General features: G+C 38.8%; 1 protein-coding gene across 1 annotated transcript in view; it reads right to left on the bottom strand.

Annotated features, from left to right (window-relative positions):
* LOC306881914 (ephrin type-B receptor 3-like) overlaps positions 1-16205 on the bottom strand; it is a 35601-nt gene that overhangs the window by 18905 nt on the left and 491 nt on the right. The window contains exons 2-9 of the mRNA XM_079436271.1: positions 12542-12606; positions 10491-10775; positions 8421-8808; positions 4538-4693; positions 3398-3733; positions 2344-2468; positions 1799-1955; positions 1250-1358 (exon numbers count right to left, since the gene is read on the bottom strand). Coding sequence (XP_079292397.1) covers positions 1250-1358; positions 1799-1955; positions 2344-2468; positions 3398-3733; positions 4538-4693; positions 8421-8808; positions 10491-10775; positions 12542-12606 — 1621 coding nt within the window. The remainder of the gene's footprint in view (positions 1-1249; positions 1359-1798; positions 1956-2343; positions 2469-3397; positions 3734-4537; positions 4694-8420; positions 8809-10490; positions 10776-12541; positions 12607-16205) is intronic.

The following is a 16205-nucleotide window of genomic DNA, read 5'->3' as shown; positions in this document are numbered from 1 at the left end:
TCACATTTCCAGGGTCGTAAATCGCCATAGTCATAGACATCACAGTCTTTAAAAGGGTAAATGGCTGGATTTTGCCCTGCTAATATTTGCCAAACACTGGTAAATGTGACTGCACCTAAATCATGCATAATTCCTCAGTACACGAAATTCGTAAAGTATATAGGTAGGTAAGACTCACTCATTTGCATCCGTGCATTGGCATAAAAGTTAACGATGCAATGCATCAATTTAAAAAATTGCGCATCGGATACTATTTGGCATTTGTATTGCAATGCATCGTTTCTAACATATTCGCATCGGTAAAAAACAATTATTATTTATTTTGTGACCAATATTTTATATGTAGATTGATTTCTCCTCTCTAAACTGTTTCTCAAGCGCATTCTCTCGCATTCACTACTGCTGCTTCGTATTGCATTGAATCGCATTGTGTTGAATCTCACTGCATCATAATAGGGGTAAATCGTATCACATCGTATCAGTAGCTTCTTCATATGTATTGTATAATTGGTTATGCATCGAGATGCGTATCGCATCGGCCTCAGTTACGGAGATGCACATCTCTACTAAATATATACATTATATTTAAGGGAAGTCGTGGCCTAATGGTTAGAGAGTCGGACTTGTAATCCAAAGGTTGCGGGTTCGAGTCTCCGGCCGGCAGGAATTGTAGGTGGGGGGAGTGAATGTCCAGCGCTCTCTCTCCCATCAATACCACGACTGAGGTGCCCTTGAGCAAGGCACCGAACCCCCAACTGCTCCCCGGGCACCGCAGCATAAAATGGCTGCCCACTGCTCTGGGTGTGTGTTCACGGTGTGTGTGTGTTCACTGCTGTGTGTGTGCACGTTGGATGGGTTAAATGCAGAGCATGAATTCCAAGTATGGGTCACCATACTTGGCTGAATGTCACTTCACTTCATATTACATTTAGCAAATGTTTTGCTTTACCATGCACCTTTCCCTAAAAGTTTCCTCATTAAATACCCTGTTTCAAACCACATTATGAAACTAAGATGGATTCATGTTGACTTTTATTTTGAAGAATGTTTTAACCAATATCGCCCGTACAATGACAGTCAATGTCCAAAGCAATGTTGTTTAAAAAAAAAAACCTTTTTTCAAAATTTTTTATTTTGTGGTCCACAGAACAAAAGAAAATCATATAGTTTTGAACAACATGAGGGTGGGAAAATGATGTCATAACCATCCCCTTTAAGTCATGTATGGGTGTTCATTAATAATACTTACTTAAGGCAGACAACAGTGATGACCACCATGGCGAGGATGACCACAAATCCAGCCGAGGCAGAGCCCACAATGAGCGGCAACAGGTCCTGTACTGACCGCTCTGGGTCATCTGTCAGATGAATTTAGATGAATTTAGAATACCAGTAATCATAAAATATGCAAAACTGCACTTCATATGCAATGTTTCGTTTAAAATCTATCAGGAAGAATACAAATAGACTGTTGCTTTTGACAAGGTAAGAGTTAATAAATAAATATGGATGACATCAGATCATACAGCCTTGAAAGAATCTGATGCAAAATGTTTCAATTCATAATGAAATCTTTGACTTAGACACATGAAACTTTTATGGGGTCTTTTTCTCAGGAGAAATACCTATGGAGCAGGAGATTTAACCGAAGGATAAACAATTAGGGTATTACAGAGATCTCATTTGTGATTATTTTTTCCTATGGGTAGGTTTACATGGTTTGGCATATAAAAAATTAACTTAGCCACTCAGTATCTTTGTAACAGATGCAAAAGAAAGAAAAAGTCTATGTTCTTACCATACAGACTTGTACTGAAGTCCACCGGGCTGCTATAGCGTCCGTAACCGGCTACGGTCCGAGCACGTACCTGGACGACGTACACCGTGCCAGCTTTTAAACCCTCCACTTTGGCAGAAGTGTGCTGTGCAGTGACGGTGTGCGAGAACGACTCTCCCTGAGAAACAGAAACACGTAGAGATTAAAGGACCGAAACAAGACTCGTGAGTCATTGAATGCTTAGAGTGAATGCTTAGTTAACAGTTTTCACTGCAATTAGCGGATCAAAAGTATTTGAAAAGACAATCCTGGGCTAAAACTGTCAACCAAACACGTGGCAGCAAGTAAATCCTATAGACGAATTAAGCTCCACTCTTTTTAGAATTAGTCATTGGGTTTTGACCAGTGGCCATCTGTTGTTCCATTGTACTCCACTTTAAGACGAGCCAGGGTTACTTTGAGCTCAAGCCAGTTAAACCCATGCTGGGTGCCTGGTGTAATGTCATCTGGCTGGGGTTCAAGAGTTCTTCAGTCAGGGGTGATTTAGATGCACAGCAGTTCCTCACCCTCTCCTGGTACTTGATCTCATAATCCAGGATCACGCCATTGGGCCGCTCTGGGGGCAGCCAGGAGAGGCTGAGAGTGCCAGCTGTGGCCCGCATTAAGTGGACAGTGGGGACCGCTGATGGAGCTGGAGGTGTTCAGAGATGGAGAGAGAAAAAGCCGAATAACTTTATTAGAATAACATCAGATTATTTAAGGCCATGACTCTTTACTGGTGGGTCGGGACCCATAAAGGGTCTCTAGTCAGTTCTGAGAGAACAGACAGCTGGGAAATAAAATTCTAAATGCAAATACAAAAATAAAATAAAAATCTGAACTTAAAACCGAAAAGAAAATGAATACGCAAATGAATAAAATTATGCGGAGTATTCTGATCATTTTGTGTAATAAACAGAAAAATTAAACATAAAATAGTTGTTTATCATTATTTTGATCATATTGCTTGTGGGTCAATGGCAATGACGATGGTCTCTTTTTAATTTATTCAAAGATTTATACATGCAACAGACTGACCTGCAACAAACCTCTGATGAACATGTATTGATCATTTTATTATTTTTTTTAAATATCAAAATGTCAAAATATAAAGTAGTCTAACATGACCTTTAATAATTTATTTATTTAGTAATTACAACTTTTGGCCACCAAATAATAGTCACGTGGTGAGACTAACATGCAAAATGAATGAATATATTATATTATATTATGGCATTTTTATGGCAAGACAAGCTTAGAAAAAAAAATATATATATACTGTATATATCTGCATGATGGCGTATTGTACAATATATATATATATATATATATACACCACATTTTACATCACTGCATTTAAAAAGATTTTTTTCAAAACCATATGGAACCAACATGATTTCAAAGAGTTAATTTCTTAGAATCTTAAAAGATGTACTAGATTTTTAAAAGACTTCTCATTTTCTTTATGGGGACACTGTTATTGGTCATTGACCCTTGTGCCAATGTTTTATAAAAAAGATAAGCCATTTGAGTCTCCTGTGGTTTACTGGTTTATTAGACAATTGAAAATGAATTTCTCACCTGCTTGATTGGTGGTGATATTGACAGTGGCATATTGTGGGGTGGATGGGCTCTTGGGGGACACCCCATTGACAGCCTGGATCTCAAAGCTGTAATGGGTGTGAGCCTGTAGATTCCTCACCGCCGCCTGCCTCTCGGCCAGACCCAGCCGCCGCGGCGACACCTCCACGTTATCGTCACACCGCGCACAGGACCCACCATCGTGCAGGCACTTCTTACACACCACGTTATACACCACGTCACCTCTTCCTCCCAAATCCCGCGGCTCGGACCACTCCAGTGACACTGAAGTCTCGTTCACGCTGGAGATCACGTTTAATGGAGCCGAGGGAACAGCTAGGAAGACAACGGTCATACTCGTGAAACATGTATAATTTAACAGACCAAATATGATGTCCTGGAGCAAAACATTTTCTGCACATACCCTACGGTATATGTTTAGTCAGGAAAAAAAATACCATTTTGTAGATCGCTACATAGTATTCCAAGTCTAATAAAAAATCTGGAGCTTTAAAGTCAGGCTGTCATTGGGTAAATTATCTAATTATTCTTGCATATTTACATAGTTATCTTGTCAGGGTCAAATCTCCAAATAACAAATCTTGCGCAGCGAATCATGATGTAAACTAATTAAATCCAGAGGCTAGATTGTCAAAGCACAACTGCCTAAGGAACTGGAAGCTTTGGTTACAATTATTGAAAAGGAATAAATATTTTTTCCCCTTTTTTTGTGCTTATCTCCAGCACAATTCTGTTTTTTAAATTCATAAATAACAAACAACATGCAGGCTTCCTGAAAACATTCAAAAGACCACCACTGAAAAAAAAGCTCTCCAACTAGGGGATTTTGCAACACATTGCATCAATGTGTGAATTCATGTGATATTTCCAATTAAATCCATGTGTCAAGATTCAACGGTGCTGAAGCTAACTGGTTGTAATCGCATGCTTTATGCACTAGATGCTGAGAACCGACAGGCTTACATTAGCGATCATGACCTTTTTATCAACACGCTTTCCTGTGTCATTAGTCGCCACATCAAATGGGCCGAATGCACAGGACAGACCTTTTCAACATATAATTAGCACAATGTGGGAACTATGTTAATTTGACAAGTGCTACTGATGATCATCACTTACTAGTGCAGGCCGCGTCAGGGGGGTCGCTGTCAGCGCGGTAGTAGCCGCTTTGACAAGGGCAAATGCTGGACGCCCTAGAGCTGGCCCGGCTATTGGAAGGGCATGGCATACAAGAACCCTCGCCCTGTATGGATTTGAAGGTGCCTGGGGTGCATGCTAAAGCGTCAAAAAGAAAAGGGTGTGTTACAACATGTAATTTTCAAAATTAAACTATACAAAATTAAAATTTATTTTAGTATTGACATTTTTTAAAAATGAGTACTAATAGTACACTAAACCAATATTAACTTAAAACATGCCTCTAATTTAATTTATTTTTAGTCAAAAATATTACTGAACATCACTGAATCAACCTAAATACATTTGGTTACATAAACAAATCCAAATAGAAATAGCTCCTTAATGGAATATTACAGGTTCAATTCAAGTGAAAGTCACAGCAACAATTGTGTGTTTTTTCCTCTTTAATTTTTACTTTTTTACTTTTTCTTTCAAAAGAGAGAGAGAGAGAGAGAGAAAAAAAAAATCTTGGTTACAATAAGACACAATGGAAGTGAACGGGGCTAATCAAAAGTATAGCTAAAAGATGAACAGTCTGTGTGTTAACATTATTTTACTATGTAACACTCTAAGAATCCAAACACTGGTTGAGCCTGGGTCATTTTTGGGGGGTTATTTTTTAAGTGTTGTTCAACCCAAATGCTGGGTTGATCTTGGGTCATTTTTCTGGGTAAATTGGGTAGTTTTTGTGTTACCCAGTGGCTGGGTCTAATGCATATTTTTAATGCAATATGCATACATTGTAATATTATTTTTGGGGTAAAATCAACCAATCGTGCTAAGTTAAATAAACAACCCAACTTGCTGGGTAAGGTTAGCCTAACATGTTCTGTCCTCTATTTACCCAGCCGCTGGGCTAAAACAACCTAAATTGGATGGTTTTAAATCCAGTGTTTTTTAGAGTGAAAGTTCAATCCATTGCCATGATAACATAATGCCCAAAACTCTAAATAGAAAAACTCTACAGCTCAAATAATACTCAAGTTTTAACAGAATAATTAAAGTGTTTTTATATTATAAACTTCACATTGCTGCTTCAGAATCCTGCAAAATGGTCTCATTCACTTCCATTGTAAATGCCTTACAGAAACATCATTGCCATGACAAGATAATGCCTGAAACCCTAAAACGGCTGTAAAAAAAGTATAAATAATATACTCATGTTTTAGCAGAAGAATTAATGTGTTTTTATATTTAGCTTCACGTTTCTGCTTAAATCAACACTGAACAGATTGGAGCTGAATAATGACACTATTGTCTTTTTAGAGCTGTTTACAGCAGAATTTGGAATTGTCTCATATTTGATGAAGTTTGAATCATTGATTCTATTAGTTTCCTGTTTATAATACCGTGAAGCTGCTTTGAAACAATCTGTGTTGTAGAAACAGATTAAGGTGACTTGCCTTGCTTTTAAATCCTCCAGAAATTGTCTTCTATTGTTTTTCTCTCTTTTTAATGGAGGTAATGAGAGGGATGACAAAATGATTTCTTGTAGTAATTAACATTATCAGTTGAGCTTAACTGTCGCCACTTCATATCCAAAGTAAAATCTGGGTCATCTGCGAATAATATATTTTCCATCGCAAAAATGACTCATTTACGAATATCATTCAAAAAATATATATACCAACAATGAATCACCTAAACTCAGACAAAGTTAGTTTTCTAACTGCACCGTTGAGGCCAACAGTGCTATAATGATGCACTAAAGTCAGTCCGTTTCATTTGGAAGAAAATGGCTGATGTTACAGTCTGGCTGAGGAATCGGCTGCTTTCTGTTTTTCCTGTAAACAATCCACCACACCTGTATCTCCACACAAAACACTGCAGTTAATGGGGACCATGCTGAGAGATGTGTCCTGCATGTGACACCGCAGGTGATTTATAGCAAATACAGAAAAAAAATCTTCAGTATTCCTCCCATGACACCTATCACTTCACGGCTAGTGTAATAAGACAGTGGAAAATCCGAGTGAGTGGCCCCTGCTCTCAGCCTTAACATGCGTGGCGTTACGCATTCAGACCAAGCGCGAGAACGAGATGGGAAGAGCTTTGAGAGAGAGAGAGAGAGAGAGAGAGAGAGAGAGAGAGAGAACATACCCAACCTGACAAATAAATGTTAACTGGGCTCGGCTGTTTCCTTTCTGTGTGTGTGTGTGTGTCAGTGGGCCTGCGGATTAAAGCCGGAAGGTGATAAAGGAAATTAGACGCACTCTCCATTGGCCACGGCGCATCTCACGGCTGTATAGCGTGGCCCGGGAGAGTCGTTTATCAGTCCTTTAAGGCAAGCTCTTAACCTTGAACAACCAGATGGAAACAAATGAGCCGCTACATACTGGCAATCTCAAAGGAAGTTCCCCTCTGTCCACCAGTTCCTTCCCAGAGAACAGACCAGGAGGCCCGTCCAATTCACATTTTATTACTCGGAGCCCACCTCATCATTCGTTCGCACTCCCTCTCTCTCCTCCCCCGCTCTCTCTGTAGTCTATCTTTTAATTTTCTCCATTACTCTCCCAGACTCGCGTCGGAGAATTGGTCTCGCCTTCTGCAGAACTATCCATCTCTGGTATATCGCTCTGTTAGGACCCTATCAGGTGTGTCAGTGGAAGCTGTGGGCTGCTACTGTTGCTGCTACTGTTGGCAGTTTTGTTCTCTGACACCACTGCAGTCCTCCACCCATTACTGAGACTCTCTCTCTTCTGTGCTGAACCCAGTTAAGGTCTGCGGGGAGACTGTGGATCAGTACGGGTGAATCCTCACATTGTTCTCACTGTTCGAGACTCCAGATTTTGGACTGTCAGGCGTTACTAGTCTTGTTGAGCTCCTAAATTCTGGCCATTTCATATTCACATAAAAATCTGTTTTGGCCTTTAACCCCAGAATGCAAAGAGAAATAGCAGATAGTAATAGATAGTAGTATTATAACACTACTTGCGCCAAAGGCATACGACTTTCTTCTAAAATTTGTTGGCTATTCATTTAATGTAAGTGAACAAAAGAAACACCATAAAAGTTTCATAAAAGCAGTCAATATGACTACTCACAAAGGATTCCCATTTACATTTATTAAATGTAAAACAGAAAAACAATTTTCATTTTGGGTGAACTATTCATGTAATTGTATATGTGTGTTGTGAGCTGACTTTTGTGTGGACAAGTCTGCAAAACTGTTTTTTGGGGATATTTGAAGGCATAATTATCACTGAAAATAATGTTTTTTTTTATTAAAAATGCTATCTTTTCTTTGCATATTATTGTTGTGGTGTAGATTTGATAGAATATACACTGTAATTCAAACGTTTGAGGCCGTTTGAGGCCGATAAGTTTTTTTTTTTTTAACTAAGTCTCTAATTCTTATTGAGATTTCATTTATTTGATAAAAATGCAGCAAAAATGGTAAAATATGATTTCAATTTAAACTGCTTTCTATTTTACTCCAATCGTTTACCACATATACAATTGAACATGTTTAAGATACATAACACTGTCATGTATCTAAAACTTTTTACAGAAACATGAAAAATTTAAATCTATTTGGAGCCATGTGTTAATACAAACAAATTTTTAACATAAAAATAGCAATCCACTAAATGTAAAATTAGTTCACATTATGAAAAAACTTACCAGAGAAATTCTTTGAATGTCAAAAAATTAGCTTTGCCAGTGACTTCATAAAAAAGGATATAAAACCGCTCTGACCTGCAAGTAGCCTTTGCAATGCTTCAGACAAATTTTTTAATCCGTATTGTAGCATCTGACAGCAAACACTCAAAAGCTTTAACCAGAATTCGCATTCCTCTGATTTAAAAAGCCAAACACTTACCCTGGCACTGAGTATCTTTCTTGGCCGGCTCAAAGCCCACGAAGCAGGTGCACGCTCCCACGGGAACCATCCATTCTCCATCTCCGTTGCAGTACAGCTTTAGAGGGACCGATTCCTCTATGGCGTTTGGCACACAGGCTCCGGCAGCAATGACCAGAGAGGTGGCTTCGGCACCAGTGGCCGTCTCGGGGAAGACAGCAAAGTTGGCAATGGTGGTGGAGCACTTTTTAAAGAAAACCCTGGCCGAGATGAGGGACATGCAGGCACCCAGGTCCTGGAAGGCCAGGTAGAAACCAGCTTTGGAAAGAGGACCGAAGCTCCGTACTTTGGTGTTGACGATTCCAGACTCCAGCAATGAGAAGCTCTCGTCAGGGGCTATGGTGTCCACCTGGGACAAAAGACAATAGAGAACTTAAGACATTTTTGGCCAATCACCAAGTGTAAGGATAACCTTTCTATGGACTGTGAACCTTTATCTCTGTAATTCTGTCATCATTTACTCACCAAGGGCCCTATTTTAACGATCTAATCGCATGGTCTAAAGACGTGTCTGAATCCACGATTAACGATGGGAAAAATGATCGGTGTTCCTGGTGCATGGTCTAAAAGGGTTGTCCCTATTCTCTTAATGAGTATTGGGTGTGTTTTGGGCATAATATGCAATAAACCAATTCGTGTCCCATTCCCTTTAAGAGCCAGTTGTGGCATGACGGATTGGCTATTTACACGGCGGAATTTGCAAGCGCAAAGACTGAACGTGTCTCCAGAGAGGAAATGGAGCGACTCGTGAGCGAGCAAATAGGTAGCATAATTCTGATACATGCAATGACTATCCATTATGACGTAGTAGGGCTGTGCAAATAATTGAATTCGATTATCATGCGCATCTTGTCAGTAAAGCTGGTTCTGTGATTAGTATTAAATCTCCATCACGTGCTTTCAAATGGAGTGACATTTACTACACAGAGCCGTAGCTCACTGACTGACAAGCTACGCAATATCGCGTTCATTATTGCCAATGTATCACCTGCGATAATAAACGCGATATTGTGTAGCTTTTCAGTGAACTACGGTTCTGTGTAGTAAATGCCGCTCCATTTGAAAGCACGTGATGGAGATTTACTACTAATCACGAATTTGATTATTTGCACAGCCCTAACATGTAGGCATTTTTATATTTATGTAGCCTACACAATAACAATCTTTTACATTGTAATATTTTAATATTTGGCATGTTTGTGTGCTGCTGCGTATCCCTGTGTGTGTAATAAGTAGAGTGTACGAGCGTTGTGGACCCGCCTATAACGGCATATTAATAACGTGCTCTTTAAATAACAAAAAAATAAATACCGCGCAATTGACTTTAGACCAGGTTTTAGTTGGTCAATGGTGCAATCTATTTCAGTTGCCTCAAAATAGCAACGTGCCAACAATTTGCCTGAACGCACCTCGTTTCCAGACCAGCATGCCCATGAGCGCACAAATTGGCATAAATGCATTTGCTATTTAAACAACTGCGTCGGGCTGAAACTAGCAAAAAACACTTGCGTCGCGCCTGGCGCCGCATTGTGCCAGGTGTATGATAGTCATTCTAAGGGTCACATTAGTTAAATTTTGGTGAAATTTCATTGGTCCATTGTCTATCGTCAGTGGCGTAGCAAGTATGAACCACAGAAGTTAAGCAGCTTTCAGCTGGTCAGCGTAACAAATCAACGTTAGCAACTTGAACCTGATGCGAAATCTGTGCGAAATCTTTTGCCCTCTTGCGAAATTTCTATTTGTATTATTTCCTATTCAAATTACTGGATTTCACCCATAAAAACGTGACCGCATCTTATACCACTGACATTCATTAAACAGACAAAAATACACTGATAAAATATATTATTTTGTGTTATATAGAAGAAAAAAGTCAAACAGGTTTGGAACGACATGAGTAAATGATGACAGTCTCTTAAAATATTTGTCATATTCCCAATTAAATAGTTAAGAAACAACATTCACCACAACATTGTAAAATGTATCATCATGTAAAGTCTTAAATTAAAAGAAGTCATCATTCCAGCTGACCTTTACGTAGGGGTTCTCCCTCCATGGTGGGCTGCTTGCTGTGGCCATGTCTCCATCCGATTCATAGTAGAACAGATTAAAGGTCTCCTTACAGGACCCGGGAATATTGGGAATACTGCCACAGTCCCGCACTGAGAACTTGAGCTCCACATAGACTCTAAGTACTCCTCGACGGGGGATGAAGTCTGTCCGGAGCCAGTTGTTCTGATTGGGCTCCAGTACATTACAGACCTGGTATGTCCTGATGGGGCTCAAGTGGTCATCATATCCACTCACTTCCTCCCACTGAGAAAGGGCATAAAATACTGTCACTGACTGCACAATGATTTCTTGAAATGAAATGTTCAATTGAAAAATGTCTTATTGAGTTGTTTGATTCCAATGAAACTAGCAAACCACGGGACCTTCCTCACTCTTTATGTAGTGAAATCTTTCTTTATGTAAAGTTTTTATATATAAAGAATGTACCAGTGTCCCGACCAGGTGCAATAAAGCTATATATTATAAATCTTCACTGTTAACTTGGGTTTTTGTCTCAATAAGCTGTGGCCATGACAGGACAGTTCATATTTCTCCACATAATTGTATATGTAAGTGACATAGCACTTTTTGTGTGTGTCTGGATCTATTCATTTGTGTAAAAAAAATCTTTTTTATGGTGACCATGTTGTAGTTTCTGAATTAAATTTATTTTGATATTATATAAATCAAACATGTCAGGATGATACAACTGTCCTGACATAATGAACACTCAATCATTCATTCAGTCAATAAATATTTTCTTGAAAAGAGAACCCTTTAAGTTGCTTGACATAATCTTGTATTATTATTCCTTATGGAATAAAATACTGCTTCACAGCTTTTTTAATATAAAAAAAAAAATCATGTAGAGTCAACATGCAGAAACATACAGAAAAATAAAATCAACATAAAACAGAAAATGATATCATGGAGAGGACCTTCAAAAATGTATGTCAATGTCAATGAGTCTCTTTAAAAGTCAGATAATTTGACCTTTTTAAGGAAAGGCTCTGGCTGTAAAATGTACAGTGGTGCGACTCTCAAAAAAAAAATACATCTGATTTAATAATTCATATTTGTAAATACAAAAAGGTTTACCTTTTTGCCTTAAATTACTGAAATGAAAATAACAATTGAGATTTGTACACTAATGTGTATTCCAAGTTAAGAAAATATTACTTTTTTACTTGGCACATGCCAATTTTAGAGTCATAACCTTTACATTTTTTTTGAAAATGGTATGAAGACATTCTTCATCATTGACCTGTATATAAACATTACATATTTTCAGACTGACTTTGACATCATGCCACAATTTCTTGTTAACTATGGACCGACAAATTATCATTGGAAAAGTGTTGCATTACGTCTGGTTATATCCTATAGGACACAGTCACACAAAACCTAAAAATCCTAAAATGATCTGGATATATGGATCATCACTAAGACAATACCTTTAAGTTGTGCCTCAAAGCAGCACTAAATGGAAGAAGGAATAATGAATGACTCAAATGCTCAATTAAATTCATGTCGGTGGTTAGGGTAAATAGAAATGCTTTCTCAAAGGTGACATTTGGGTTTCCTGAACTTCTCACAACACAATTAAGAGGCATCGCAGCGAGGGGTAGCATGTGTTTATCTCCAGGTGTGAAGGAACACATTACTTATGATGATGCATGGCTTTTGAGATGCCAGACATCGAGCGGCAGCCTGCAGAAAGGGCTGAGCTGCTTAAGATTGTTGCCATGGAAACCCATCATTTCCATTGACTGACTTCGCATGCACATTCCAAAGACAAATCATACTACGGGAGCGAGTGGATTTGGGTGGGGGTATCGGGCTTAAGGTCAGACTCGCTGTGGTTAATTTCTTCACCAGTCACAAGTGTAAAATAAACCGCTGCTTGCAAACAGAGAGGTTGTGAGTGATCGTTCTTGTTAATGGCCACCTTTCATTTGTCTCGTCAATACATGGGTTGATTGATATCCACCCTTTTGGACAATTACAAACAGGAAACCACTATAACTCACCCCACTTTCTGGATAGGTGGTCCACGCCAGCTCTGTAGTAGCCCACCTGCTGTCCATAAGAGTCTCTGCAAAACAAGCAAAATGAGACTCCGACAACAGCAGCCTCCATTCCAAACACAACAGAGCATCAGCGTGCTAAAAACTGTAATTTAAACGGGTACATATCAAAGCACTTCACTCATTTGAATTCCCTGCATAGTCTGCAGAAGGCCTAATGACTGTTTTCACTCCGCACACTAATAATGTGATCCGCATTTATCTACCCACTCCAGCTCTGGCCTGTGGCTGATCTGAGAACAGATCCTGTTGCGTACCGCAGGGATGCTCGCAGCACAGTGACATTCTGCATCCCAGGCGCTCGCTGTTCTCTAAATACACTCCGATCAGTGGAGCAAAACTGCATGAGCCAGCTTCCGCAAATTAACCGCACATACGAATGTTTTATTCACTTTTTAAGTCAGTGTTTGATGAAGCCGAGCGCTCACTTCAAATTAATGTGACACGCACACATCTGCGAGCAAATCCGTGGAATATTTAGAGCAGAACATCAACTTAGCTGATTAAGGCCCTGGCAAATACGCATATGGCAAACGTACACATGCCGTTTATGTGGACTGTACACCTCGCTTTTACAGCGCTGTAAATCACAGAGAGAGTTAATTGTGTGATGAAATAGCTGTAAGGGCATCTAGCCGCTGCGTGAAATATTCATAAAATTGGAGGGAAGTTCTTTTGATGCTTTGATCAATTCCTTATGACCGCATTCAGTCTTTCCTTAAGGCTCTTTGCATCTGTGCATTTAGCTGCATTGTGGAAAACAACGTCATTATACTTATTTTTACACAAAGCAGCTCATCGCAGTCTATTTTGCACAAATGAGTGTACGGGATGTTCTTTGAAACTTTGTTTTGTACAGTCAGCAGATGTACAAAACGCCTCATTATTCTTTAAAATCTTTTGTTACTCCACTATTATCAGAATGTAAGACTATAAAGAAAAAACAAACAACCTTTAGTGGCAGAAGTAAGGAGTAAAATAAGAATAGTGCTTATTTGTTTTATTAAAATAAATATGTTAACATGCGATATTTGATTTCAGTCGGACTGTAAATGCTTTAAGGAATATTCTCACCGATGATGATGGCTATAACAATAACTAACACTATAAAGTTTTAATAATCACTCTAATTCAATGAGAATACAGCCAAACAGAATCCACCTGACTTTAAAGAGTTTGAGCATTTCAGTCGGCACACGACGTAACTGAAGTGCGCCATTAGAATAAACAGAATATTATTGTGTGTTGACATGCACAAAAATATAGTTAACGTTATAGTCATCTTATAGTTAGGGTTCTTGATAAGAATGGACCTCTTGCCCAAATTAAATCATACAAATCCAGTTTTTGCTAAATTGGACTAAAGGTGTGCTCACATTTATAATGTTTTCAGCGATTTTTCACGTCATTTCAAAATCCAGTCATTTCAACAGCAATCCACACGATTTGCAATTTCACATGATGATGAAAGATTTCCACATGCATGGCTAAACTGGTCACGGACATTTCATCAATGTGACTGCACCTTAACAGTCCTATTTATGCAATTGTAGCTTGGCTTCATCCAGAATGTGTACACATTAATCTGACTGCAATTGGACTCACTGTTGTAAGTTTACAGAACTGACATGCAATGGATGCAACACAAACATGGTATGCTACTGGTCTGTACTGATTATTTGTATATGCACTTAGAAACACAGATTTAGGGGGCATTCACACAAAAAGTGTTTTTGTACTTAGAGTGAGATGCAGTGTAGTGGAATGAACAAATGCAAGGTATAGAGATACATTTTTTTTGTTCGTGCCGTGCTAGACAGTACAACAGATGCAGTACACAGCGGTAAAATGTGTCTGTCTAGGGCATGTTTCCATTGCTATGAAAAACAATGGAAAAGCGGCGCAGTGGAATACAAAAAAATATAACTGTAAATTAAGAAAAGTGTTATTATCTTGTAATAAAACTGTAATGACAAAAACTGTCACCCTGTTTTAGACCACAGTAACTAACAGGGTCAAATCACGTATGGTTTGTTTTATATTTAGACACCATAGTGCCTGGAAGGCTTCTGACAGATGGACTGACTTGACACAGGGGACCCTGGATGCAGCCTTACTCTTTTCCTCTTGTCATGAGGTGCTTGGCCCACTTGACCTCCATTGGAAGTGCAACTAATGTAGTCGGTTAAGAAACCTGCTCAGAAACTAGGCCTATGAGTCAAACACCTCTCTCTCTCTCTCACACACAAACACTATCGATTGAGATCCTCACACTGAAACTGATGAAGAATCGAGGTAGTCATGGCCAAGGTGAAGGAGTATCTGGCTCCACTGTAGTTAAGGATTATTGGGACATGACCGAGGTAGATAATGAAGTCAGCTATGCATAATACTTGAGACTGTAATTTTGTAACAAGGAACAATCTTGTTTTGGCCAAGCAGCAATTTGTTTTGAATATGAAAGCATTAAATTACAAGGAGAAAGAGAGACTAATTGCTTGTATGCATTTTTGTTAAATATACAAACAACAAATTTTACAAATGTAATAATATATTTATTTACATTTTTAGGGCTAGAAAATATGAAGAGGACAGTAACCTATTCATAGAAGTCAAGAATGTACAAGAATGTGGTGTGAAATCAACAAACCTCAAAGGTATAAATAGCTTTTACAAAACCACACCTAGGCTCAAAAAACCTCACCACTGTTTTCTCACCTAGTAGGTATATCCTTTGAACAGCTGTGATCATGCAAGCCAATTATTATGTGTGGCAATTACACTGAAGTGATGCTGCTATCATCACTATCTGGGTGACTTAAAAGCCTTTAGGGTGAAATGTGTCACACCAGAGCAACAGGGGACTTTCAGCGGTCCTAAACCATGTGTCACAAGCAGCGCAAAGCACATCTGAAAATCAAACAACTACATGGGATTTTTAATACAGCAACGATCAAAGCAGAACACTGTCATTCACAAGACTCTACACTTCCAATCAAATTAAAGAGATGTTTGGATGTAGCACCTTAGTTCAACAATTTCTATTAGATTTAGTTTAGTCTACGGATTTACAGTGTGTTATATTAACAAAGGCACTGATCATGTGGACAAACAGCATCGTCTGTATCAATACATGGACATGCCACAATACTAACACCTCACTGGTCTGTGTAAAGATTCCACACACTGGATCCAACACGGAATAAAACATATCCCCAAAACCAACCTTCGGAAACTAGAATTATTCAGAATAATGGGAAACAAATGCAGTAATGATTCAGAAACAGACACATTAAGCCCTGGTAATGATTATATGAACCCTAAAATCAGACAGTCATCCAGTAAAGGCTACACATAAACGGACGTAATATCTTCTCTCTTTTCATTTATTCACTTTAAACGCCATAAAATATTGTACATTTGCCGCCGTTTGCATATTCATCTACATCCCTGCCCGACGAATAAAAGGCAAAATCGCACCAAGACTATTTAAGTTTTCGTCAAACGCGAAGTTTTCGAGCCAGAACAGTCTGAGCGGTCTGTAGATCACAAGCTTTAGTTAGGTACAGATTTATGTTATTACACATTCTGTGGAATTCATAAAAGG

Source organism: Barbus barbus (assembly GCF_936440315.1).
Source record: "Barbus barbus genome assembly, chromosome: 15".
Lineage (NCBI taxonomy): Eukaryota > Metazoa > Chordata > Actinopteri > Cypriniformes > Cyprinidae > Barbus > Barbus barbus.
This window is presented reverse-complemented; position numbering and strand designations above follow the sequence as displayed.